Source organism: Spodoptera frugiperda, chromosome 25 (genome assembly GCF_023101765.2).
Source record: "Spodoptera frugiperda isolate SF20-4 chromosome 25, AGI-APGP_CSIRO_Sfru_2.0, whole genome shotgun sequence".
Lineage (NCBI taxonomy): Eukaryota > Metazoa > Arthropoda > Insecta > Lepidoptera > Noctuidae > Spodoptera > Spodoptera frugiperda.
Window position 1 is genome coordinate 18203051 of NC_064236.1, and position 27711 is coordinate 18230761.

General features: G+C 36.3%; 3 protein-coding genes across 3 annotated transcripts in view; 1 reads left to right on the top strand and 2 right to left on the bottom strand.

Moving 5' to 3' along the window:
* The window catches only part of LOC118281894 (solute carrier family 35 member C2), a 73708-nt gene extending 55280 nt beyond the window's left edge, over positions 1-18428 (bottom strand). Inside the window, exons 1-2 of the mRNA XM_035603074.2 lie at positions 18059-18428; positions 2320-2607 (exon numbers count right to left, since the gene is read on the bottom strand). Coding sequence (XP_035458967.2) covers positions 2320-2607; positions 18059-18244 — 474 coding nt within the window. The 5' untranslated portion in view covers positions 18245-18428. The remainder of the gene's footprint in view (positions 1-2319; positions 2608-18058) is intronic.
* Positions 18429-18681: 253 nt separating this feature from the next.
* On the top strand, positions 18682-21573 carry LOC118266416 (uncharacterized). Its single transcript, XM_035579871.2, has one exon. It carries the CDS (start codon positions 18930-18932, stop codon positions 19686-19688), a length of 759 nt encoding a protein of 252 aa, XP_035435764.1. The 5' UTR covers positions 18682-18929; the 3' UTR covers positions 19689-21573.
* LOC118266408 (pyruvate dehydrogenase phosphatase regulatory subunit, mitochondrial) overlaps positions 21566-27711 on the bottom strand; it is a 45781-nt gene continuing 39635 nt past the window's right edge. Inside the window, exon 16 of the mRNA XM_050703953.1 lies at positions 21566-25890. Within this exon, the coding sequence (XP_050559910.1) occupies positions 25758-25890 (133 nt within the window). The 3' untranslated portion in view covers positions 21566-25757. The remainder of the gene's footprint in view (positions 25891-27711) is intronic.

A 27711-nucleotide genomic window follows, 5' to 3' on the forward strand; every position in this document is an offset into this window, starting at 1 on the left:
CACTTTTATGGCAAATTGAATAAAAGCTTAAGTAACACTAATGGAAATTCACTAGAAATCGCCATTATATTTTTAAAAAATATTCATTAATCTGTCTCGTTGATAGAGAGCTCAATGAGTCCGGTGAATTTAATCCTCGGTTCGAGCAATGTGTTAATGGACTTTTTAATATCAAGATTGACAATAAATGGAACTGTCCAGTGTCGAGGACAATAATCCTTTCCCCGACGTGGCGCGCTCGCGGCTGCTCGTCCAGCGACATCACGTCATGTTATATTATTTGCTGCACTGATTGGATGGATCCATTCAATTTTCGAGAGAGGGAATGCGAATGATATTTAAGACCGTTGTTGATGTACATTCAACGTTAGTTTACCGGTATGCATGAAAATTCAGCATTATTCCATTCGCCGAAACCGGCAGCGGTCCGTCGAATGTTATCCGATGATATTTGGACAGGGAACCAGGGCCGCGGAAATTCGGAGCATATTATTTGATATGGCTTTACGGCCCAACCTGTTAGTGCCCCCGCGTCGTTGTATTGTGAGCCCACTAATGAAAAAGCTTTAAAACAAAAAGAATCCTTTCTGCAACACTTTTGTCATATGTCGCTCTTATAATTTGAAAGCAGAAAAACTGCAACATGGAAAATGTTTTGTATGAAACAGATATTAAATTTTAAACGGACTTAATTAAAATAATTAATTTTATGGAATAAGTGCGGTTGCTAGTTTATTTTTTTGCTCATTCGTTAAGCATTTTATTTCATACGGCTTACTGGAGCGTACCTACTTGAGGTACATTGTACTTAACAACAAATGTTGTAGTAGTACTTATAGCACCAAGTACTTACTAATGACTTCCCTACAAGTAGCAATTTTCAAGATCAATATATTTTACATCTCTGACAAAGTCTTAAGTATTCCACGCACTTGAAGTATCAATTATTTTAAATAGAAACAAACAATAAATCATGAAACAAAAGTAATTCTTAGGATAACACATTGCTTCACTGCAATAAAAATATTCTCGGGTGAGGTGGAACTAGTCTAGTGATGTGGTTTATTTCACTCACACGTCGACTTTACGTTTCCACGTCACACGAGTCGTAAAGGCAGCGACTCGACCTGAAGTACCCGATAGATTGTATTGCAACTGAAAATAGCCAACGCGAATTTGTCAAACTGTTTAAATTCTACGTTGATAAGATAATACGACATTGCCGTGACATAATGATATTGGACTGCTTTTACTCGTAAGTACAAAATCGACATTCGTGTCTGATGGTCGTGTGTGGACATTATTAGAACAGGAGGGACTTCATCAAAGGAATGTTTCATTGAATGGGACTTGACTCGTGAAAGGTGGTATTAGAGCAATCGATGTGCCAATTAGACTAATGAGCTGTTTACACAGAAACGTTACACGTTAAATTTGTTGTTGGCAAAAAAGTCAACAATAGTAAATACGTGTTCGTCTCCAAGTGAAATCCTTACAGCTAATGAGTTTCGTTTGGGTAATTTTTTTTTCTTTAAAAGGACAAATCTCTTCAATGCTTTTTTAGATTTTAATTTTTACTATTTTCATAATAAGGTTGAATATCTACTGAACGAACACGTAATTGGTGATCTGGCATCTATTTTTTAGGTCTTATCGTCATTTTTGCATACCTATCACTAGTTCTATGTTCTATTCTTGAAGGCTTATCGCTTACACTAGACTAGAGCACGCTAGTAAAACCACAAGCCATAATACATAGGATGAAGGGGTAGAGCTAACCCCCTCCTACAAGGTCTCAGACGCTACTTAAAATTAGTTTCAGCCCGACTAATTGGTTGAGAACTAGTCCAAGGACCCTCAATTTAGATTAAGGTTTCGTAATACGGTACCAGAAGCTTGCGTGAACAAATAGCAATCAGGTTATGGTGGAATATATGCTAATGCAATTTTGATGCCGGAGCGCACCGCGTCCGCGCTCCACGCTGATAAATACGGATATTTTGAGCTTCGTTAACCGTACAACTGTGTCCAATTGTTGTATGGAAATTAGGTGAAGGTTTTATATGTTTTATCCTTCAACAAAAATGCATTGGAATGTGTCACAATACTAGTTATGTATGCAGTAACCTGAGGTGCTCTTACAATAACCATTTTCTATCCCTTTTCCAGTATGAGCCTCATTTTATAATTCATTGCCGTACTTCAAGCAAAGAGAGAAGTTTCAGGAACCGAAATGGTCACGTCACCATTACCACTCGCGATCACAGTAATTTCCTAAGGAGAAAACACACAGGCAGGGCTAAAACTAAAAAGACTTACCTTCTTCTCGAGTCCCAGCAGGATCGCAAAGAACAAGATGAAGATGATAGTGGTGGACTTCGTCATCGTGTAGAGGGAGATGGTGACCAACTCCAGTCCCCAGTTGGAGAACCCCACATCAATGCCACTGGCCAGGCCAGTGGGGCCAACGGACTTGAGACAAGTCATGAATGGCAGAATCAGTTGTGGCGTCCCCGTGATAAGCTGGAGCACCACCCTCACGCAGACTGCCAAAATCCATTTGACTATGAGGTGGTACATTACCACCGTCAAGGGGAATTTGAAATCCTGCAAGAGAAATGTTGCATTAGTCGTTTTGTTATAATATAATACTTATAACTAGCGAAAAGTTGATGTTACGTTTTGTAGTTTGGACCTTTGCCTACATTTACAGGGAACAACTAAAGGGGTTATGTGTAACATGGAGGAAAGCTAAAGCAGACATGAGATGCTAGGTTTTGGACAGACATTTTACTACTTGTTTAGTGCAATTCCAATAAAGGATTTACGAGCTACTTTCTAAACGAATCACCATTTAATTCCCTAAGTAGGTATATTAAAAATACATTAAACTTTGTTACAAAAAAAGAAAATCCCCAGCCCAGAGGCAAAAAGTAGTCTTTTTTTTGTTTTGACGGGGGAAAATCATCCAATGACTTCTCTCGCCTTGGGCGAGGCGAGAGGGAGTGTCAAACTCTTACTGAATAAAAACCACCCCGTTCCTACTCCTGCTTTTCGAACCAGAGCCCAGGTAAACCCGCTAGGTAGTCCGCAGCTCCGGATCAAGCATCAGCCCTACTGGGCCCCATCTGTGGTGGTCTGATGGCTCTTAGATACGCGCGCGGAAGGCGACGCGCCGCACGCACGGGTCTGGATCTGGTCGGGCGACGAGCAACCCCTACTCGCCGTCCGCAGACCCGCACTTACGGTGGCCGGAGATCGTCGCGCGATCCCCGACGCCCGGAGTGTCTCTCGCGACGGCTGGGGCATGAGGTTCGTTCCCTCACGAGGCAAAAAGTAGTCTAGGCTTGCAATTTTGAAACTATTTTAGTACATTCTTCTTCTATGAATAGCTCAATTTCCAACCTTTTAAACCACATAATATGTACTTAACAAAGTGCAAAGTCGGTTTATCGCGAAGTGCTAAGTAACCCTGACTAGAATAATATTTATCTTACTTCTTATACCGAGTTCAATTAAATGTCAGTTATGGTACTGGAATGACGAGACCTGACGCTGACCTTTTAATTTTCCGCTTTTATAAGCTCTTTGTTACTGGCAATGTTCTTAGTTCACAATGATAATGTCACTTGGACTGGCTCTAGGAGAATTAAATCTTTAAGTTGAATGGAGTAGCATTTTAGTTTATTTAGCTTTAAAGTATGATTTTCAGCACTAATATGTGGTTAAGCTAAAGGCCGAACTCAGCGGTGTGCTATTGGAAAATACCTATTTCCGGCATGGGGTGGATGCACAACGGACTGATTATTATGAGCATGGTGCTAATTTACCAGAGGGCGCTAGGTGGTTGAAATTCCACCGTGAAGTCATTTAATTTTTTTGGTCAAAGCAAACTATATATAATCACAAACATTCTAGGTCCGTGAAATCTTCTTAGAGAACGGAAGCAAGTTTTATTTCTTACTATTGGTAGAATTTACTCAAAAGGAACTTGGCGATGAAGTCGATCCAGGACCGTCAAATTAAGTATCCGATCTATCTATACCATGTGCAAATTCTTAGATCAATTAATCTTCGATCTTTCAATCTTCCCAATCCCTGATTCCACAACAATCCTTCATTCCTAACCCCGGGAACGCACTTGTGACGCCTTTGGTCATTGGTACAAGCCATGGTGCGGAGTGAGGGGGACTGGGATGCCGTCTCCTCCTTCTGCGAAGCAGTCATGTTAGCTAAGGAGGAGGACGCGTGAGGGAACGTACCTCCTGACGCCCCAGCCGTCGCGAGAGACACACCGGGCGTCGGTGATAAGGCGCGTCGCGTTCCGCACGCGCCTCAAAGAGCGGATCAGACAACCACAGATGGGGCAGATGTCTGATCCGTAGCTGGCGGGTTACCTAGCGGGTTACCGGGACTCCGGCTCGACAAGCAGGAGTAGAAACGGGGTGGTTTTTAGTCAGTAAGAGTCTGACACTCCCTCCCGCCTCGCCCAAGGCGGGAGAAGTCATTGGATGATTTTCCCCCTCAAAAACAAAACGCTTTTGGTGTTTCGGGTGTCCATGGACGGCGGCGAATGCTTACCTACCATCAGGTGATCCGTCTGATAGTATACCGGTTTATATCATTAAATAAATATTTCATAATTCAAATTCACAAATACGAGCAAATGAATGGTTTAATCATTATTAAAACATTCCCTTTATGGAATGTTTTAATCATTAAATATTCGTTGAGAAAATAAGAACATAAACACAAATAATATGAACATAATATGAAAATAATCTGTCATATATGAATAATGATAATCATTAAAACATTCACTTTATGGAATGTTTTAATCATTAAATATTCGTCGAGAAAATAAGAGTTCAATTAGTGTGCGAGTTATACACAAATATTACGTTCATTGGACTATACTGTGACTGTACCTATTTGTTTAACATTATCACAACATTGCATTCGCTATTAAACCAATTTAAGTCGTATGGCACATATAAAACTACTAACAGTTCAGTTTCTAGTTTTTCAATTAAAATAGTTATTGTTTGTTTGTGTATTTCACGTTGCAGCGAACGGTATTGACTTTATGGTAACATGGTAAGTATGACTATATTATTATAAGACTGACTCGTTGGCCGAGTGGTTGCAAGTGCGACTGCCGGGCAAGGGGTCTCGGGTTCGATTCCCGGGTCGGGCGAAGAACTACTGGGCTATTTTCGATTTTTCGAAATTTCTCAGTTGTAGCACGTAGTCTGGAAATGTGCCCGGCATATGGCAATAGGCTCACCACCTATTACATGGGACTTACAACATAAATTGTGAAAAGTGGGTGTACACACTGGCATTACGTGCCATAATGTGCACCTATGCCTAGCCCTTCGGGGATTAAAGGCGTGACGATATGTATGTATGGTATACTTACCATACCAAAAAGTTATATGTACTAACTTTTTGAATAAGATAGGGAGGCTGAAGGCTAGGGTTGCCAACCATACTGTAAAAACAGTATTATACGGTTGTTTGTATACTTTTTACAGAACGTCTACCATGATTTAAGTATGAGAGAGCCATGCATCGGCACGAATGGGCCGGCTCGACCGGAGTTATACCACGGCCTAACAGAAAACAGACGTAAAACAACGCTTGCTTTATTTCGTTGTGTGAGTGAGGTTACCGGAGGCCCAATTCCCCCTTCCCAATCGTCCCAATTCCCGATTCCGCAATAACCCTTACATTCCTAACCCCCAAGAGGCCGGCATCGTACTTGTAACGCCTCTGGTGTTTCAAGTGTCCATGGGCGGCGGCGATTGCTTACCAGGGGCCTTAGTCTGCTATTACAATTGTGTCAGAATAGTCGACCACTGAGCAGTGTAAGAGGGACGGAGCTATGTAGGTTGTATAGCTTCATCCCTCTTGCACTGCTCAGTGATCGACCATTGTGACACAATTGTAATAGCAGACTAAGGCCCCAGGTGATCTGACAGCTCGCAAACCGACTTGTTCCATAAAAAAAAATTGAAGCTATAGTATTTGTCGATAGTCACTAGCGACGACGTAAATTTTTTGTACAGCAAATTTTAGTTCCGCAGGTGACCGGTAGAGGCGTTGTAAAATTTGACGAACGAAAAATTTACGTCGTCGCTAGCAACTATCGACAAATACTGTTGCTTCAAACTCATGGTAGAGGTACTGTCCAATCAAAGTAAAGTATACAAAATACTGTTTTCAGTATCAACCTGTCCGACGAACACTAAGTTTTAATTATTGTTTTTCTGTAATTAAAGCTAAGTGGCGTGAAGACAGAATTAGATCTTCAATTAATTTAATAGAAAATGAGCTCCTTATTTGTTTATTTTCAATTTTGATAGTGGTGAGCTTATGAAGCTTTTAAAAATGACTCGATATTGTTAAATTGCGCGAGAAGCACTAAAATATGTCCTTAAAAACAAACAACTGTTATTTTTTGTAAAATACTGATCATTTTGCTTTGCCGACTCTTGTAAAAAAAGTTGGCAACCCTAAGTTGGAACGGTGATGTGTGCTACCGTTTACCCCGCAAAAATATATATTTCCACGACTATTGGCCATGCGATTAATGATTTAAGAAAATCAATTACACTCTGGCCAAACACATACTTTACGCCAGGTACGTTATGATTCAGTCCTCTGAAAAGCCTAATCTATTGCCACACGCTGAGCACCTGAGCACAATAATAGATAGTTTCCATAAATGTTACGTGTAAGGAAAGTGGTCAAATTTGGTGAATTTGACCACTAACCTTACACGTATCATTTACTCAGAACCGCGAACTACCATTTAATCAGTAAACACAAAACCAAATGTGTTGTACGCCATGTAATTAAAATCAATTAAGTGCATAAAACAGACCGCATTTGTGGTAATGGCATTAAGCTACTTAAATTTTATAAATAATTATTTGGTTGCATGTTTGTTATTTTGGCTACTGTGCACTGTACATATAGAGGGTTTGATTTACATACGGGATAATTAGTTATTATTCATTGTGCACCTAACTATCCATAAATCGCCTTGGAATATTCTGTTAACTATGATGTTGTAATTGTGTTTTCTATACATATAATAAATCTGTAGAAGGGTCAATTCTGTACATTGAAAATATTGAAAAAATTAATAGCAGTGGATGTTACTGGATCGATACCAAACCCAAATATGTGATTTTTTTGTCTGTCTGTCTGTCTGTATGTTCAGGCTTCACGTGAAAACTAACGGTCCGATTTCGATGAAACTCGGTATAATTATACCTTACTAGTGGTCGCCTGGTGGTTGAAATTCAACCATATACGATTTAATTTACAATACCACTTAACATACGTTCAAGGATAATTTTTATTTAACTCAAACTCAAACAAACTCTTTTATAAAACTCTATTCATATGAGACGTCAATATCATCGCAATGTCTATCGATTTTGACGTTTTGTCAAATACGATCAGATACTATGCATGTGTGTGTAATGTTTTATTTATTAATTTAATGTACTTTATAAGCATTATTTTTGAAAAATATTAGCGTCCTGCACTTCTCCTACACATAAACTATAAGTGTACCAAATTTTATGCTCCTACGTCCGCGCAATTTTCGTAAAAAGCGGTCCAAAGTTTTTGCATCACGTATTAATATATAGATTATCCTGGGCATAAAATAGGATACTTTTTATCCTGGAAAAATACGTAGACAAAATATCTTAATTTTTCAGTTTTATACTACAGAACGCGAGCTCAACAGGAGTAGCTCAATAGATATAGCTCATAATAATTAAAGATATCCCCTCTTTAATTATTATGAGCCTAGCCGTCCAATAGATATTTATAAGATGTCATTGTCAAAGTTACTCAAAATTGAGAAATAAAATATCCACGCGAAGACCGACATCCGCGCGGACGGAGTCGCGGGCGAAAGCTAGTAATATAAAAATAAATAAAATTGAACAATCCCAGTTAGTGTTTGATTGTGTACTTATTTGAAATTATATTTTTTAATTCATCCAAGACACGTGAGAAAATCTTACTTTTGTTGTGTCTTTAAAATTTTAGTATATTTTAGAAAATTAAGAAAAAATCCAAAACATTTAATAGGTATAGTTTATTAAAGTCCATTTATATGAATTTTGGTGAAACGTGCAAAGTTGATTGTTAAACTTTTGCGGTGGAACAATGCGACCGAGTACAACGCCCAACGATCGCATCCAGCACACAATTCACACGAACTGTACAGACCACTGCAAATCATGTTTACCCAACCTGTTGGAACTTTGTAACAGATTTTAAATCTTATCGGATACGGAATACAATCCAAGATTTTAGTACATCGAGTATCAATTTAACGTAGTTATTCAAATTCAAATAGAAAAATAAAAGAAAGTCAATAATTTTGCCTATCGCTAAATGTCTGGTGATCGTTTGTACCTTATCCCAAAAATAAGAGCGTCGGCCAGGACAACCTGAACTGACGAGCATGTAGTTATTAAAGACATTATATTGAGTAGATGAACCACCCTGTGAACTGTGTCCATAGTTTCCAATCCAAAAAAGGGTAGGAAAGGCGTGAAGTGATGTTTAGAGTTTATAAGCATTTTTTCAATAAAGTCGGAAATCGATTGTTTCAGATCCGCGGGTCTACTCCGGTTTTCGAATGCGAAGTTCCGGGTTTCGAAACGGCCAGGCCGTATGTTTTATTGTTTTATTAATAGAATTGACTCAATCAATCAATAGACTGACTCCACAAATCGTTGTTTCGGGTCTGGGTGTTATGTGTATGTGAACATGTATGTTTGTAAACGCACCCACGGCACAGGAGACAATCCTAGGGTGGGGTAACGTTACTTAAAAAAAAAAATGAAAGAAAAAGAATTCCTTGAAATAACGTTTTATTATTAATTTCATATCAAAAACTATTTATTTATCTTCATTTCATTCGTCCATTTTTGTTCACGAAAGTTCGGAATAAATAGAATTGTAGGATGCAATCTGCGAAGATTTTTAGTTCGAATTAGAGTAGGTCCCGGTGGTGGTTTGATAAGCGCATTGTACCAAATTCTTGCTACCAATATAAATTAATAACGACCTTAACGTATGCAGCTGCGGTTGCACTATGTAGATTCGAAATCCTGATCCAAATTTCCGTGAAATGTTCAACGGGCGACGAGTATAATAGTTTTGTAATTAGGTAAGTATTAATAACTACTTTAGTTCAACGAGTCCAACGAGACTTATAGATCTGGGGGCACGGCAGTGCCCCCGCCAAGTCGAGCAAAAAAAAAGCGGCACGGCCGTACCATCCTTTTCTCGAAGCAATTCGGGCCTTTTTCGACCCCCTATAATTCGGTTGTGGATAAAGCAAGAAACCTGAATCTTCAGTAACTAATCCGGCATTGTATAAACACGGAATATTTAAAATTTCAGTCAATTTGAACCAGTAGTTTAAGAATGACAACTTGTTAAAGTTTCTAAATTTTGTCACTCACTGACTCACCGATCATCAAAAGTCCAAGGCACTTCTAGCAGACTTAGAAGCTTCATATTTGGAATACATATAGAGTTTAGTGTCTTAATCATGGGAAAACTTAAATATTTTGTAATTTCGGTCCAGTTTTCCAAATACACCAACTGCATCAATAACTTTGTAATCCCATATAAATATATGGGATTACAAAGTTATTTATGCAGTTATATTAATATCATAAGACCTTTAACAAAATTCGTTAGAAGTAGATGGTATCAAAAAGAAAGGCTCTACAAAAAGAAGTGAGATCCCATCAAAAACATCCTGTAAAAAACCCAAGTCTCGCAGCTCAGTCTTTCTACCGTCAAAAGTTGTGAGATCCATGTAATACCAAGTCGGTTAATCTATTTAGTGTCTACTTGAAGGACCTTCTGTCTTAAGTTATTACATAAGTTATTATCATGCCAACATTAAAAATATTTAACGTTTTAAACAAATAGATCGACTTGGACATCGCATGAAAACAAAATGAATATTACAATATTATATTAGATTCTTTAGTCTCTCGCGCCTCACGCGATTGAAACTCTCGTTCCTGTTGGTCGCTGGCCCGTCGTGCTGTGTAGTGTGATACATACTAATAATCAAATCAAGCGATGTCCAAGTCGATCTATTTGTTTAAAACGTTAAATATTTTTAATATTGGCATGATAATAACTTATGTAATAACTTAAGACAGAAGGTCCTTCAAGTAGACACTAAATAGATTAACCGACTTGGTATTACATGGATCTCACAACTTTTGACGGTAGAAAGACTGAGCTGCGAGACTTGGGTTTTTTACAGGATGTTTTTGATGGGATTGTACTTTTACTATATTTACCTTGCAACTCTTTAATTTCAGAACAGTGTTCTGAACTATTTTCATAGCAGGTTTTTCATATGAAGGTGTAAAAAATGAAGTTAAGAAGTACACCATATTTTTTATAGACTTTTTTTTAATATGTCACTTTGTGATAGGACGTGGGGTAATTTTGTATTTGTGATCCTTCTTCATTGTGAACTTAATGTGCCTGGAGGAGCCGATTGATAACTTGTTGTTTATCAAGTTTAAATAAATAATTACGTTTTAAGCGCTGTTGTATTAACAATCATATTTTATAATAGACTATACTCACTAGTGTTCTATAAAGTCTCCGTATAAAACATCGTAGCGTAAACGTATGATTCGATTTAAATTTTGTTGAAGCATTTTATTGAATACCGCCCGCGACTACGTCCGCGCGGATGTCGGTCTTCGCGTGGAAGTTTTATTTCTCCCATCTATTGGACCGAAATACGGCGAGGCCCATAATAATTAAGAAGATCCCTCTATTGAGCTACTGCTGTTGAGCTCGCGTTCTGTAGAATAAAACTAAAAAAGAAAGGTTTTTTTTCTACGTATCTTTCCAGGATAAAAAAGTATCCTATTTTATGCCCAGGATAATAAGGTATAATTATACCAAGTTTCATCGAAATCGAACCAGACAGACAAAAAAAAATTAATCACATATTTGGGTTTGTCATCGATCCAGTAACACCCCCTGCTATTTATTCTTTCAATATTTTCAATGTACATAATCGACACTTCTACAGACTTATTATAATATATGAATTAATGAATGAGAGTGTTATAAACGTTAGAGTAGACAAATATTATCAGAAAGCTCTGAACTGCTAAGCTGTCGGGATTTATATATGATAGTTATTGTGAGTCAACCATAAAAGATAGACATTTGCTGTCGTGGAATATTTTTTAAACAATTTTAAGGAGAACATTCCGTCATACGTGATTTCTGTGTAACTTTAACCATTAAGGCTGCACACGCGAAGCTTAAAAATGAAGTAAGTTCTCCTATTTTCCCAACATTTCCCTTCACCGCTCTGCTCCTATTGATCGTAGCGTGATGAAAAGTATACTATAACCTGTCCAGGAGTATGAAGAACAATAGTACCAAGTTTCGTTTGAAATCTGTCGAGTGGTTTTTGTTTCTATAACGAACGTACAGACAGGCAGATAAAAAAATTTCTAATTGCATTTTTGGCGTCAGTATCGATCACTAATCACCCGCTGATAGTTATTTTGGAAATATATTTCATGTACAGAATTGACCTCTCTACAGATTTATTATAAATATAGATAGACAAACGAGCAGACGGATCTGAAGATAAACGATCTGTGCCACCGATGGACTAATAACTAAAATAATATATTAAATTGATTTCGCATTCGCAGATTGTCAAAATTTAACAAGTGGCCGCAGAAGAGTTACAAGTGCGTTGCCAGGCATAAATAGGAGTACGCATGCAACACAGAGCAGTTAGCATAAAGAAGCAGGTAGTAAAGAGCTAAAAACTGCGTATTTATCATAAAAGACATGAATAAAATAAAATTAAAAACCTAGACCTACACCATATCTACATCTGAACCATCACTCAAGATTAAAAATAACAAACTTAAATAGCAGCCGCGATACGTATAGTAAGTATTCAGCTACTCCATAGCAGAGCGCGGGCGATCTGAATCAATTACGTTCACTAGAACGGCGGCGCATTTTATTCCATAATATTGCATTTTATTATTCGTCCCGCAACGAGTAGATCCTTGTAACAAGAAAATTTATTAAAGCGAAATAATTGCAAATTATTTTCTGATCTTCTTTATCACTGTTGTAGGTATCTTCCTGTGCAACTACAGAGAGAGAAAAGCGTTGAAGAATTATGATTGTGTTGTCGACTTTGTCTATTTGCAAGAAAGCCTTATAGAACTATCTGTCATATAATAAGACTAGCTTTAGCATGTGGCTTCGTTCGTGTTAAGTATTTTTTTAATGGAATTTATTAAATCACTTCTTAGGGGATGCCTACATAATTGTAGTTTAATGCATGTTAAGTCTCAGCCCGATCGGTTTAAAATTGACTAAGTTTCATACAAACTTTCATCCCCTATTTTATCCTCTTGGGGTGGAAGTGCTCAAAACCCTTTCTTATTGGATACCTATTTCATAATATCTACCTGCATGCCAAATTTCAGCCGTCTAGTGGTTTGGGCTGTGCGTTGATAGATCACTATGTCAGTCAGTCAGTCAGCTAGTTAGTTACCTTTGAGTTAAATAAAAAACATCCTGTAAAAAAGTCCAAGTCTCGCACCTCATCAGTTTTTCTAGCGTAAAAAGTCGTGAGATCTATGTACCATGTAAGGGGCCTTCTGTTTTAAGTTATTATGGAAATTGTTATCATGTCAATATTAAATTAATTTTACGTTTTAAATAAAATAAATCGACTTGGCCATCGCACGTAATCATGCAATATACCATCGTAATTCGTAATCATGAAATAGACTAAACAATATAATACAAGAAATGTCAACAAAAGTAGGTATACTTGTGTTTTCATGCGATGGCCAAGTCAATGTTTATATAAAACGTAAAATAAATGTAATATTGATATGATAACAATTTACATAATAAATTAAGACAGAAGGACCCTTAAGTAGGGACTAAATAAAATAACCGACTTGTAATTACATAGATCTCACAACTTTTTACGGTTGGAAAACTGAGGTGCGAGACTTTGACTTTTTTACAGGATATTTTTGATGGTATCTCACTTCTTTTTTTAGATTCAATTAGTCCATTAAACATTAAAAATTAAAAATGCAGTTGATTTATCTAAAAAACTGGATCGAATTTACAAGATATTTGATTTTTACCTTGATGTAGGTACTAAACACTAAATGTATTCTTTGAAGCCTCTATGTCTGTTAGAAGTGACTTATACTTTTGATGATCTGTCAGTCAGTCAGTCGGTCAATCAGTGACAAAATTTCGAAACTTTGACAAGTTAAAATTTCATGAAAATTCAAATATACTATGTTGGTACAATGCCTGCTTAGTATTTAAAAATTCAGGCTTCTTGTTTCATTCACAACGAAGTTAAGTATAGGCGGCCGAAATTGGCCTGAATGGCTTCGAGATATAGATGGTACGGTCGTGCAAAAGCCACAAACGATAGCCCTTTATAGAGCAGTCATGGCGGAATGGTGAAATCCGCAGGAATACATTTCCATTCGGTTAGTATGGGACTACTTAGGTATGTGATACATTCGCACATACCAAGCCCGGAATCGCAATGCAACTACATTTCATTTATAGACCGTTTAGTTAGCTGAGGGGGACGTTAACAAATTGCATTACAGTGCGAACCAATGTTCAAGTGTATCTACATCACTTGTGATATTTTAAATAAGTGACGATTTCCGTTTGCTTCATTACTTATTCACAGGGGTAACAGCGTAATGCTGTGGCTAAAGTACCAATAATAATGTTTGATTTAAAAGCGCATGCTTAGATTTTATGCATAAGGAAACTCCTGATGATTTTATGTTATACTAAGTTCTTACTACCTACCTACCATTTCAAAATTAGAATTAATCTATCTGTATTGTTCACACACAAACACAACGTCATGCCTTTTTATCCCCGAAGGGGTAGGCAGAGATGCACATTACGGCACGTAATGCCGCTATACACCCACTTTTCACCATTTGTGTTATAAGTACCATGTAATAGGGGGTGAGCCTATTGCCATATACTGGACACAATTCCAGACTCCGTCCTACTACCGACAAATTTTCGAAAATCCGAAAAAAGCCCAGTAGTACTTTGCCCGACCCGGGAATCGAACCCGAGACCCCTTAATCGGCAGTCGCACTTGCGACCACTCGATGGTGTATTATAAATAAAGTTGTCTTTCAATAACACAATGTTTATTGAGGAAAAATATACTGAAAATATGGAATAACGGCGCCTATCAAATAATAATTTTATTTCAAGATCGTGTTCGTACTAGTTATCTATTTTTTATACTTTCTGTTGGAAAGTATAAGTCCCGTGGGAGAGTGAGAGCGTATCCATTTCGATTATTATTTATACATATTTTCCAGGCAGTAATGTTTCCAAATCACAGACAAGGTGTGATTTTTGAATTTGCTTTAATAATAATGTGCTTTTTTTGCAAGAGACGCTAGTGATAAACGAATATCTGTTGTCCAATAGATAATTAGGATTTGCTGGTGTGTATTTATTAGATCTGAAAGTCGGTATTTTAATGTAACTAGTTTCGAAGTTGAGTTGAGCTCATATTTAACGTGGCTGAGAACAAGTTCAACTTGGCAAACGGTGTCGTCCTGGTAATCAGACACGGCAGATGTTAAAGTTAGGGCCCAAAAGACAATGGGTCTAAAAATGTGGCATAATCCTTGACTTAGCGGATTCTGGAGAGCAGATGGCAATGACACCAAACAAAACACTGTCATTCAGCCAAATCAAGGTAATGGCAGGAGAAGCGAAAGGTGAAAGAAGCTAACTAGTTTCTTTTATTTTAACCTTTGTGTTAATTCCGGCAATAATATAATCGGTAGCGTGGGCTCAACATTTTAATAACTGACGTAGGTACTATGGTTTCTTCCCGCGGGACAAAGGCAGGATAAGAAGGGTGTAAATAGGTACTGTTCATATAGCTAACCCTGCAATATTCCGTAAATTTTCGACTTTATAACAAAACAATAAAGTTTATATTTTTTAAACCAGAACAACATCATGTTTTAACTTGAATACCAAGGTAGAAAAAGCCTTGTTAACATTCAAGAAATATTATCTTTTGTGCCTTAGCTAACTATATTCAAAAACATTCTTTGTTAATAAAATTTACATAACAATCAAGTAGTTCAAGTTTAAGAAATGGCATTAACTATAAAACTGTGGCAGATGTTGGTAGTATTGGTACATACTTATTTCATTAGCTGATCGGAAGCGCAACTACATCAAAAGAATAACAATATGAGAACTGTATCAACGCAGACAAAATATTAAAGATTTCGGAAGCACAAAATTTTGAATTAATTTACGACATTAACTAGTTATGGCAATCTAAAACAGACTCGCCTCTTTTAACTATTTATTTATTAATAGTTTACCTTTAAGTTAGTATTTAATACTTTTAACTTTTTTAATACCTAGAGTACCTAACTATTGCGAAACAGAAGATGTGACGTAATTTTTCTTTTAACCCTTAGAGGTAACCCGTTACTGATATTTAACTAATGCGAATGTGTTTGTTGGTCGTTCATTCACATAGCAAATGGAGACTTAAAATAATTATGATATAATATTTAAAATGATGTATGTATTATCTGACTGCCTCGTTGGCCGAATGGTTGCAAGTGCGACTGCCGGGCAAATAGGTTCGGGTTCGATTCCCGGGTCGGGCGAAGTATTACTGGACATTTTTCGGTTTTTCGAAAATTTCTCAGTGGTAGCACGGAGTCTGGAAATGTGCCCGGTATATGGCAATAGGCTCGCCACCTATTACATGAGACTTACAAAATTGTGAAATGTGGGTGCACATTGGCATTAAGTGCCATAATGTGCATCTCAGCCTACCCCATCGCAGAATAAAGGTGTGACGTTAAAGAAAATATGTATTATTAGAGAGCTAGTTAGTCAGTCTGGTTAGGCTACTTATATCCGTTGACAACGCGGGCTGGCAAGGCGTGAACGATAAGCTAATATAAATATTACGATATAAACCCAAACGTTTATGCGGCTGTAATTAGGTATGTATGTTTGTCTCTTTTTCACGCATAAACTACTGAATTATTTTTTGTGGAACTTGGCACAGAGATAGATTATATTCTGGAATAACACAGGCATTTTTAAGGGGGGAGAATCATCCAATGCCTTCTCCCGCTCTGGGCGAGGCGAGAAGGAATGTCAGACTCGTACTGACTAAAAACCACCCCGTTCCTACTCCTGCTCTTTGAGCCGGAGGCTCGGTAAACCCGCTAGGTAGTCCGGACCTCCGAGTCGGGATAACTCATATGTAGTGAGCATATTATACTAGTTTATTACAATACAAAACTACCGCCGCATTTCTGTTTGCTTGCGCTTAACTCAAAAACTATGGACGGAGTTTAATGCCGTTTCGATCAGTGAAACGGTTTTGTTTATCAGACAGGTACCTAAGTACCTATTACGCGAAATTCGCAAGCTGAAAATCGGACCTTAGACAAAACCTATGAAATGATATCGACGATTCAAATGCTAATTGATATATTTAAGACACATTTTATTGCGATATTCAGTTATGTACATCATTCGATTCCGAATTTGTATATCAATTAATATCGCAAAAAATGTCGCTTTGAACAACAATTAGCCTTTTAACTATCGGATATGACATCCTATTTGATTGTGCACCTAGAATAACTATTTCTGAGATCAATATTCGTCAGGATTTAAACTGTAATTTTGTTTACAATTATATCAGTTTTCTACATCCTTTCTCTATCACTGATGTCATTTTGAATAAAATTAATAGTTAGTAGACTAATTGACCCTGGTATCGAAAGAAACGGCTGTCGGTCGCGTGATCGTTGACACAGTTGTCGTGATTTAAAATTACAAAAAAAAAAATATAAATCTAGCATAGAATTTACCGATTTTTTTAATCTGATAAGTAATAGAAATTAAAATAACTAAATTTCTCATTGCATCGAATTAATTATCTTAGTTTAAAAAGTGGCAACTATGTATTTTTATTATAAAATTTTTGCAATGTACACATGAAATATAATTATCATATGTACATACTGCAATGTTATGTAAAATAATATTGCTGCTGAGCTTGTTGACACTGATAATTTTATTAACCTTAGTAGGTACCTAGTTATTTGAATTGTCAATTTTAACCAATAATGGTAATGAAAGCTTATTTTAGTTCTACATTAGTGGTTGGTTTTGTAATGAAAGTATTGAGCAATAGTAGTACTTAGTAGCAATAGTAGTACTTAGTGTGTTACTTAAGTCATTTATTTAATTAGGTGATTAGTTTAAATTGATTTTTATGTTATGTGGTCATTTAGTAGCCATGTAGTTTATATACATATTATATTGAAAAGAATTGAGCCTAAATAGTTTACATTGCACCGCTGCCTATATTTCCCAAAACAATAGTGTGATGTTATTATCCTATCTATTAATAATGCCTATTGTTTAGAAATACTATGTCTTAATTATTAGAAATTGACTGATGACAAAATATTCAACAGTTATAAAAAGTATTGGTAACATGTATAGTCAGGGGATATCCTTGAATTCTTATTAGATTCAGATGTTTGTGTAAATAAATACCTAGCATAATACAACAGTAATTTAGATTTAAGGTCAAAAATAACCAAATTTGTTTAAAGACTATTGCCAGAGCAATAATAAAGAATCAATTGCAAATAATATAAAGAAAATCAAATCAGGTCACTGCAAAGCAAAAAGTAAACATGTCAACAAAGTTTGATGCATTTACACAACAGCTTGAAACACTACGAAAACACCGAGATGCGACAGTTATAACTACACTAAAGTACGCACAGCAACCGGAAATATATTTGTAACTTAGCCAGCAACTTTATAAACTTGTACAAAATAAGAAAATCAAGAAAAACGTAATGCAAACAATTACTGATAACAAGAGCCTTACCGTTAATAACCATCTTTGATAAAAGGTGAGCCCAATCGACAGCGCGAAGTACAACAGGATCAGCCCCAAGGACAGCAAACTTTTTTGGAAGCACATCTCTGACCATCTTGCTTTTGGTTTATTTGTGAAAACATCTTCTTCACCTTCTGACCTCATAGGCAGCTGTTCATACTTTGCCCCTGGCATGTTTATATCTCGACGACAAAACTTCTCTTAGGTAACCAATTATTCGCATATCAAACACTATTTTCAGTCTAGTTAAATTTTAAACAACTTCAAAATACGACTCAATAAAGTTTCCCGATTCCCGTTTCAGGTTGCGAAGCACTCCGTCTAACGTTGCACCACAGACTAACCATATTATTACGTTTTGTGATTTACGTAGTGAAGTGTGGAATTCTAATGTTGCCGCTCTCAAAAAAACGAATGTCAGTGTCACGAAAAAAATATTTTTTTGTCTTACAATTTTATATACAATATTACATTTTAGTAACTGAAATTAAAATAAACTAAAACTTTTATAAACTAGTACGATACACGATTGATCGATTGATTGGTCCACAGTACTTTAAAACATATTTTACTGACAAAAAGGTAAAAAACATAATACGTCATTTTTCCACCAGTTAGTTTGTCTATGGTTAAATAATTGATTTCATCAAATTGTCTGCTGGTATTTCGTAAACAAAAAGAAAGATAACAAACATCACGTATTTGTACTTATGATTAAATTTTAAATGACGTAGTATTCTTAAATCCTGTGAACTGATGGTGGAATATTCAAGGTGTATTTATTGTGTTTCGAATTGACTGATACCATGGTCAAATTTTTTGTTTGACTTTGATTGAACAAAGGTGATTATTATTCAAGATGACTGATTCAAGTTCATTTACGTCTCTTTTCGCTTTGGTGGACAGTCACTTATCAAAATGTAATTTAAACGACACGCATAGTGAGGATGGTCGTGTCGGAAATTTACCAATGCCCATGCTAAACTTTCCTAGAGGGCTGTCCGATACTAAACTCATCAACCCGCCTCCAAGATTACCTATCCCGACATTCAGTACGAGCGAGAGCCCTATCGCCAATGTCCTCTCTGAACAGTTGTCTAATATGTTCAAAGCCAAAGAACTTAAAAAGCAACAAGAACTTGAACAAGAGAAACTGCAAGAAGAGATGAGACGGATGGCTCTTGAAGAGAAGAACTGTGTGATAGACCTAATGAAAGCTATACAGAAACCACAGCTACCCGATCTAAAAACAAAAGAACCCAGCAGCCTCAACAGTTCCTTTGAATCACTGGTCCTTGATAATAAAGAGTTTGTTACTGTTCTATCAAGACGAACATCTGAAGTTGGTTTACCAATCCCGGAGCCGGAGCCTCTACTGCCAATAAAGACAGATATGTCTTACATACTCAAACAAAAGATCAAGAGAGGAAAGTGCTCAGCATTTGGTAAAGTGCTGACTTCACGATTACGTCCCGTCGCTGCACCATACCTGAGAGAGAAGGTTCCCACAAACATTGTAAGATTTGACTTCAGCACCAAGTCTCCGTGTGATCTGATTAAGGAGAAACTGAAGAGGAAGCCAGTTCACACAACTAGTAATAGTTATGACTTTTTTTGATTAATGGGTGTTGCTATTGATGACGATGAGTCTGATCAATAGCAACATTAAAACAATGTTTTTATGTTGGATTTACTTGCATCAATAGCGCATCTCATTATTTTAGAATAGAGTGTTTTACGCATTTATAAAAGTATTTTGTATTAGCCTCTTGATATAGTCATTGGATTTCAGTTCACTTTTTAAAATCACTTCAAGTGTTGTTGTGTATTAAAACCTGCTGGTAATGTAGGCATAGGGTTGACAATGATTATAGATAATCAACTATTTTCTATCCGTATCCTTTACTTAGGGTATTCTCAACTTAAAATTTAACTAATAAACTGTAGACTGTAGATAGTACATAAAATGTACACTAGTAACTTAGTATTAAAATGATTCTATCTGATCTATTTTGTAATAATAATGTACATAGAAACAAACACACACTTGAATGTTATCTTTGTAAATGTTACTTCTTTTACCTCTTTCCCAAAGGTATGCAGTACGCAGATGTGCATGTTATGGCAGTAATGCCACTGTACAATGTACACCCTCATTTCACCATTTGTGTTATGAGTCCCATATAATAGGGGGTGAGCCTATTGTGATATACTGGGCACAATTCCAGACTCCGTGCTAATGAGACTAAGAAACTGGGCTTTTTTTCGGTTTTCGAAAAAAGCCCAGTTCCCATCTCCCCTTACCCTTACCTGGAAATATGAGACCCTACTCGAGCAACAAGTTAAATGTATAAATATTTACCAAATTTGAACAAATGTGACTGATGTAATTTGATGTTGAGTAATTAATATAAATTATACTAGTTAATAACTAGTTCATTAATATAAATTAAACTATTGTAACTAGTACTACTTTTTAAATGACTTTAATATTGTAGTGAGGCATTAATATAAAATTTAAATGTGTATTGATATCTTGATCGTAGTAACTGAGTAAGAATATATGTAACTTTGAACTAATTCAATATTTTAGGGGTTTATTGTTTAATTAGTATTTCTGTGGTTATTATTACAATGTATTATGGCATTAAACTAGATTTGTATTGTATTCAGATAAAGTAAATAAAATTTGATTCAATTGAGTGTAACTACTACTGATAAACTTGGCTGTTTATGTGTTCTAATGAATGGAATAGTATGCAGTGCAGTAGATATTTTCTCTATACTGGTATTGTCTCGATGTTAAAACACATAAAATTACTGATATCAATGTCTGTATGATAAACAGATTCAACAATTTGCATAATTCACAGCTTTTTTGAATCCTTCATAGTTATATTTTTTCATCTTGGTCGTCAAATCAAGTTTATGAACAAAGTATTATTATGTCTCCATTGTGAAATCATTCACTTTACGACGTTTTCAAATAGGCTCATCCATTAGTAATGGTGCTCCTTCATTACTTCTAAAATGTTTACAAACATGAAACTATATTGATTTTAGCAAAATGTGAAGTAGAACCGCCGCTTGCCCACCTGTAATTAGTGACCACCTAGTATTGTGAAGTTTTTTTGTTCTAATAATTTTATTCTTATTTATTTTATTAACAATATGTTTGGTAATGGAACTTGTAAAATAACTGGTGTATGTAGGTAAGCACTTCTCTGTGTAAGATGCACACAGGCGTTGCTGGTAAGTGTACCGTAAAAGCAGTGGCGTTTTCATAACGCAATGATATTCACGTACTAAGTGCCACTCGACTGTAGCGATGTCGCAATTGAATGCAACGTCGCTTTCTCTGACGTACATTTGTAGTGATATTTCAAAATATCTAATATCCCAGCCCTTGTCTCTATGTAACTACAACGCCTTTGTAGCTATTCAAATGACAAACAAGTAATGTTAACGTCGACCGACTTGTAAATAAAACATTGATTCAATTATCTTGATTTTTATTTCATATTTCCATAAACTAACTACTAAAATCGCTCAAAATACACAGCTATGGCAAGAAATCCAACACTACTATTACAATTGTGATTTGATTACGGTAACACTACAATAATAATAAATAACCCACAGAAAAAAGATACATGTAGACTTTGGTATAATAAAGTTTGGAGAAAAATTCAAACAGTGCTCCCTTAAACTATATCTGTAAGCCTGAGTATGTTTAGTAATATTTTACAGGCAAACAAGCATTTCCAGTGTAAAACATTGCTTAACCATTTTCCTTTCCTATGTAGAATTAGTTCGTGCAAACACAATTACAATATGGACATTGATTGACAAAACACCGATTATACTACGCCAGTTATCTATTTGAATCTAAATACACCAATTACTTGTAGGACTTACAGATTCTCAAAACACAATGCAACACAATTTCTTTGAATTGAATATAAAGGTATAATATGACAATACAAGGTCATACGACTGTATTTTAGCTGAAGGTGCAAAATTAAGAAATCTGTAAGTACCACAGAAACTATACACAATCCTGATTTAATTATATCTATGTATGTGACTACAAATTAATTACTCTATTGTAGCACATGGCTTCTTGTATAAGCTATAGCGAGGTACTATTTCCCTTTTATGAACAACCGAAATGTGATCTGTGCGTAACAGACTATTTGAATTTTGGAGAAAAACTGAAAGTTTAAACAAAATATTCACTTATCTGGTAAGACCTATTCTAGTTAACCTGTCCCTATAGTAACATAACTTATGTTAGACATAATCTACGGCGGTCTATTGCCACTCCATAGTCCATAATCCATATCTACCCAACAGAACGTGACCTATTTCTCCCGTTAACAACAGAAATACAATTTAATATTGTTTCTATATCCTGACTACAGAGCAAATTATAAACAAAATACTTCGCACATTTTAGTTATGGTTTGTTCGGCCGGCAGCTGTTTAAGCAAAAGGGTTGTCCAAAAGTTGCAAGTTGAAATAATAAAAACAAATATTGTATCCATTCCCCATAAGAGGCTCCTAATACCCGTTTTCATCAACGTCCTCTATATTTAGGGGATCCCCTTAACATTGCTCGGGAACAGTTAGGAGATGGTTTTTGTTTCATCGACAAATAGAATGTCCAGAAAAATATAGCGATAAGCTGTATAGAGGTATAGAGGACGGCGGTGAAAACAGGTCATAAGTGTTTTAGTAAGGCAGCACTTTACATTTATATAATAAGTTAAATTTTCTTATAGAAGCTCTATAATTGGTATCCATATGTACCTACAGCATTGGCAAACATTATTTACATTTCCAGCCAAATTTCCAAAAATACAAATATCTTATAGATATGAAACAAACAATAAAAATTAAACTTCTACAAATATGTACAATTTTGTGTAAGAAATCAAACGGTAACAAATATAGGTATAATTAAATATAACAAATTATTCAATATAATATTTAATAGTAATATCAAAGGGAATTTCCAAACATGATTTATACAAAATAGTATTTTTAAGCATAATGCTTCTAAAATTATAATCTCGTAATACGAATTTACATTTTTGTTACACATATCACAACTCGAGATATCAAAATGGCCATAAGTTGAGTTTTTGAACACATTTTGCTAACAATATTAAAGCCAAACTTTTCCCACGTACATAGTTGCCAATGCTTCTATCATGGTTGATTACCACCGCGGGCGTCGTCATTGTATCGATATTCCGCTCGCTCAGTCTTCTAATCCGAAATTACTAATACTGTGCACTGCCCAATTTAAAGTAACTAATTGAATGAATCTCGCAAAGAAAAAATAATACTATCTCTGTCCTCTATTCCGTTTCGAGGTAGAAGTGTATGTTTGCTTCTCAATGAGCCAATTAGTCGGACTCAGTGTTCGATTCTACCATAAACTTATTTGCCTAATGGTTTATCAATAATTACATGTCTAAATAATTAGCCATTTGGGTCGTGCCTATAAATGTATAACTAGGCACTATGGAGCATAATGAATTATCCTAAACTTAGTTGCGAGACTTGTGAACTGTCGACGTAGATATTTATTTCAATTAACTTCTAGTTTGGCGAAGCCTTAAACCAGCAGTGGCCTGCGGCAGGCTGATGGAAGTTTATAACGCTCTTAACTAACTCCTGGATAAATACTAGTGTAAACGTGTTACTGACAAGAAACGATTAACCACTCATTACTACTATTCGATTACAAAAACCATTCCTAAACACACGAGACACGGAGCTGTTATTTGTGAAACATTACACCATTTCCCCTGTAACACGTTTAACATTATTATCTTGAGCTAATTCTACACTATAATAAATAATAAATACGTATTACAGACTGATTCTTAGTACTATACGTTGTAGTTGAACAGGTGCGGTCAGTTGAAAAACGTGTTTGAAGAAAAATTGTGATGCGAATATCTTTACCAATTACTCTAACAAACGTTTTTTATATTAATTAGCGAGATGAGCAAAACTGTGCTCTATCTCAAAGATATTATAATAATAAATTGCTTATAATCTAGTGCATGTTTGGCAATTACAGATTACAGATTATTAAATGTATTTCTAATAATAATATGATTTGTCTTAAACAAATGAGTCTTAACAATAAAGGTGCATTTATACCAGAGATATGCTATGTAGCTATGCCATGAAAATGTAATTGCTAAGCTGTGAAACTATGTGACTTTGTTCACCGTTACTAAGCTATATAGCTTATCTTTTGATACATGTCTTGTCATTTTATTCGCCCAGCTACATAGCTGTGCGAGTACAATGTGCTATAAAGATACATCCCAGCAAAGTAACTGTGCGAGCAAGATGCGCAGCTCGGGTATGCGATGTATCGATAGTAATGAAGCCATCCATAGCACGCATCTTTTCATATAAAAACCATAGCTGAGTCCGTTTCCGCCAGCGCTAACCTATGTGTGCCAGTGAATATGATTGGTGGACGACAAACGCATCAACAGCCATGTAGCATAGCATATATCTCGTGGAAAAACACCCTAATAATGGTATGTTACATCTACGTTACATATACGTATCTTGTGTTTAATGATAGTTGAAATGTGATGTTCGGTACCTATTCGTTGTGATGTACGATATACCTTTGACATTGGCGCACAAATCAATGAAAACAAATAGTTGCGTATTATCAAGAAATTACGTTTGAAATCGATTTCCGAAAGAGTATTAAACAAGTTTTGTGTCCATTACAATATCATTAATACGTATTTAAAGCATAATTTCAATATCACTTGATTAAATAAATAATGTCTTTACAATAGGGTACATTACTATTTTTTATTTTAATGTCCGAGGTGTAGTTTTTTTTAATTATATTAGACTTAAATTAAATAGATTTTTAATTTTTATACTCCGTCATTATTGAAACATGCCGTTTTAGGGACTGAATACTGAATGTTTAAATATTTTGATAGCAATAATATTTAGCTTTCTTTGATTTACATGAATAGCGAAAAAAATATTTTATTTAAAGAAACATTTGTTTTTAAAATAAATTAGCGACAATTTTGTTTTAGAGTTTGTGCGCTATATTGTTGTGTTGCGTTGTGATGGGTAGTGTTATATAATATTTTGATATTTTAAAAAGTTAGGCAAACACGCGGTAACGTAATCTTCTCATATAACTAAAGAAAACGTATATTTTATAAATTTCCAGATAGTAATAGACTAAGTTTAGTATGCTTACAAGTATAAAACATAGCTGTACATTATTTAAAACCGTTGTTGAACAGTTGACTTGGTTATAAATTAACAGTTTCGCTGTCGTTTTGACTACTTTACAAAAATTAGTTTATTTTTTGTGTATTACATGAAATTGTTAGATCAAGGGTGCTTTTCCGCCAGAAATGTACTATGTAACTGCCACAAAGTAACTGCACTACTTGCGACCATCTCTCTATGTAACAAAACATACCTTGGGTGAAGCCGTTTCCACCAGTGCTAAGCTATATGTACCAATGAATATGATTAGTGGAAGCCAGACGCACAAACAGCAACGTAGCATAGTACATCTTAGGAGGAAAAGCACCCATAATTTGATTCCTGATGGCCCTAGTTACGCCGCGCCATTAGTAATACATGGGTAATATGATGGTGTTGGTGTCTAGGGTTGGTAGTGTCTCCCCAAGGACTGCTGGGTCTCGTGCAGTTTCCTGGTAGCTTGGTAGACGTCTCTCTCCTTGTCCGGATACTTTGTAGGCAGGTTGGGAGAATGCAGGTTCACTTTAGCCGCATATCTGTGCACAGAAAGATTATTTTAGTTGTTTTTACATACATACATAGCCTCACTCCTGCCCTCCATTGGGGTAGGCAGAGATAATGGAACAATGTGGCATATGTGTTTTTATCCATCCAGGCTATTCTGTAATTGTCAATTGGGAAACATTCGATTGCCCTTCAACCGTTATTTGTAGAGATTCCTATATTGTGTGACTGCACGGTTGGTGCGGCGGCAGGGCAACTGGCGGCAGGGCAACTGGCTGCCGCGCAACGGGTAGCGGGTTCGCTTCCCGCACGGAGCAACTCTTTGTGTGATCCACAAATTGTTGTTTCGGGTCTGGGTGTCATGTGTATGTGAACTTGTATGTTTGTAAACGCACCCACGACACAGGAGAAAATCCTAGTGTGGGGCAACGTTTTTTTAAAAGAAAAAAATCAGTAACATGTACCGTGTTACTAATTCTTATTTTTCTGCTAAGGTAGAAAGGACTGTACATTTAAAAGAAGTGGAAAGGCAGTGTAGTTTGATAAAATGACGATTTTTACTCTATTTAGCGTTTTCTAGCAATGAATGAAATTTGGTTGTTTAATTACTCAATTTATAGTTGCTAGAGTTATGCAGTTTTACATGTCAGTGAAGTAAAGTAGTATTGTTGTTGTTTCTATAGATTTTTATGATTTTTAGACATATTATTATGTAATTTTTAAACTTGTACTTGAAACTTAAAATTAATTCATTATAGTTTGATATAAGAATAGAGGCTAAGGTTTTGCGTTTGGTTGCAACAGTTGTAATGATTGGATGAGCATATTTTTTTTTTTTTTTTTTGGGACAAGCCCGCCACATCCTCCCATACCGCTGCAACTCCTGTAAGCCAGGATCTACAGTAGATACAAACATGAAAACACCGGAACACTGAAGTCCGGCGCGTCCCAGGGAAATGAATGACTGTCTTGGATCCCGCAACGAAACAAATCAGAAGATGTTATTAGAGGAGAAGAAAAGAAAACGATAGTTTCCACATCCCTCGGTGAATTTAATGCAGGAGACAGAATGACTTAAGCCTTAAGGCACAAAAGAGACTGCACAACTGGGAGAAGCCTAGTCGCCAAGCACCACGGAAATTTTATTTAAAACTAAAATATTAAATGCTAATACTAAATGGGTCCTATGCGTGAGTTGTTATACTTGCTTCCAATAATAGGTATTGGTTGGTTGAGCATATATTGATAATTTGATAGCGTTACAGTCTTCTTGGGAAGTTGGTGTTGATTGAGATGTTTTTGATTGGTAATCAAATTTTAACGTTCCAGGACTAGGTGAACTTGCAATGTGAAACGATTTTTTTCGAATAGGATTTAGTCGTGTAGTTTCCTGGCCTGGTGTGGCTCTCCGAATCCCACTACGCAAGGCACCGGGTCCGGACGGAATCCCCAATTCCCTTCATCGGCTGTCGCCGCGAGGAATCGCGACGCTGACGCGGCTATTCAACGGGATCCTCCGCACCGGACACTTCCCGGCTAAATGGAAGCTCGGCAGTCATCATGTTGCCGGCAGAAGGGTGCAGAACACGCTGCTGCCGGGGAGCTATCGCCCCATCACGCTCCTCGACACCGTCTCGAGCCGAGGAGGGAACACACTGCCGTTGCGCCTGCGCCCACACCTCCAGCCACGCGGCGAACAGTTCTGGTTCAGGGCCGAACACTACACGACCCAACAGGTCGCGAGGGTACTGCACGACCTGGGGCCTTAGTCTGCTATTACAATTGGGTACTATCCTCGGTCAAAAATAAATTATTACAACTTTTCAATACAATAAAATATTAAAAAATAATCA

Excerpts from the sequence above, each read along its gene's own strand:
- LOC118266416 (XM_035579871.2), top strand. The coding sequence starts at position 18,930 with ATGACTGATTCAAGTTCATTTACGTCTCTTTTCGCTTTGGTGGACAGT.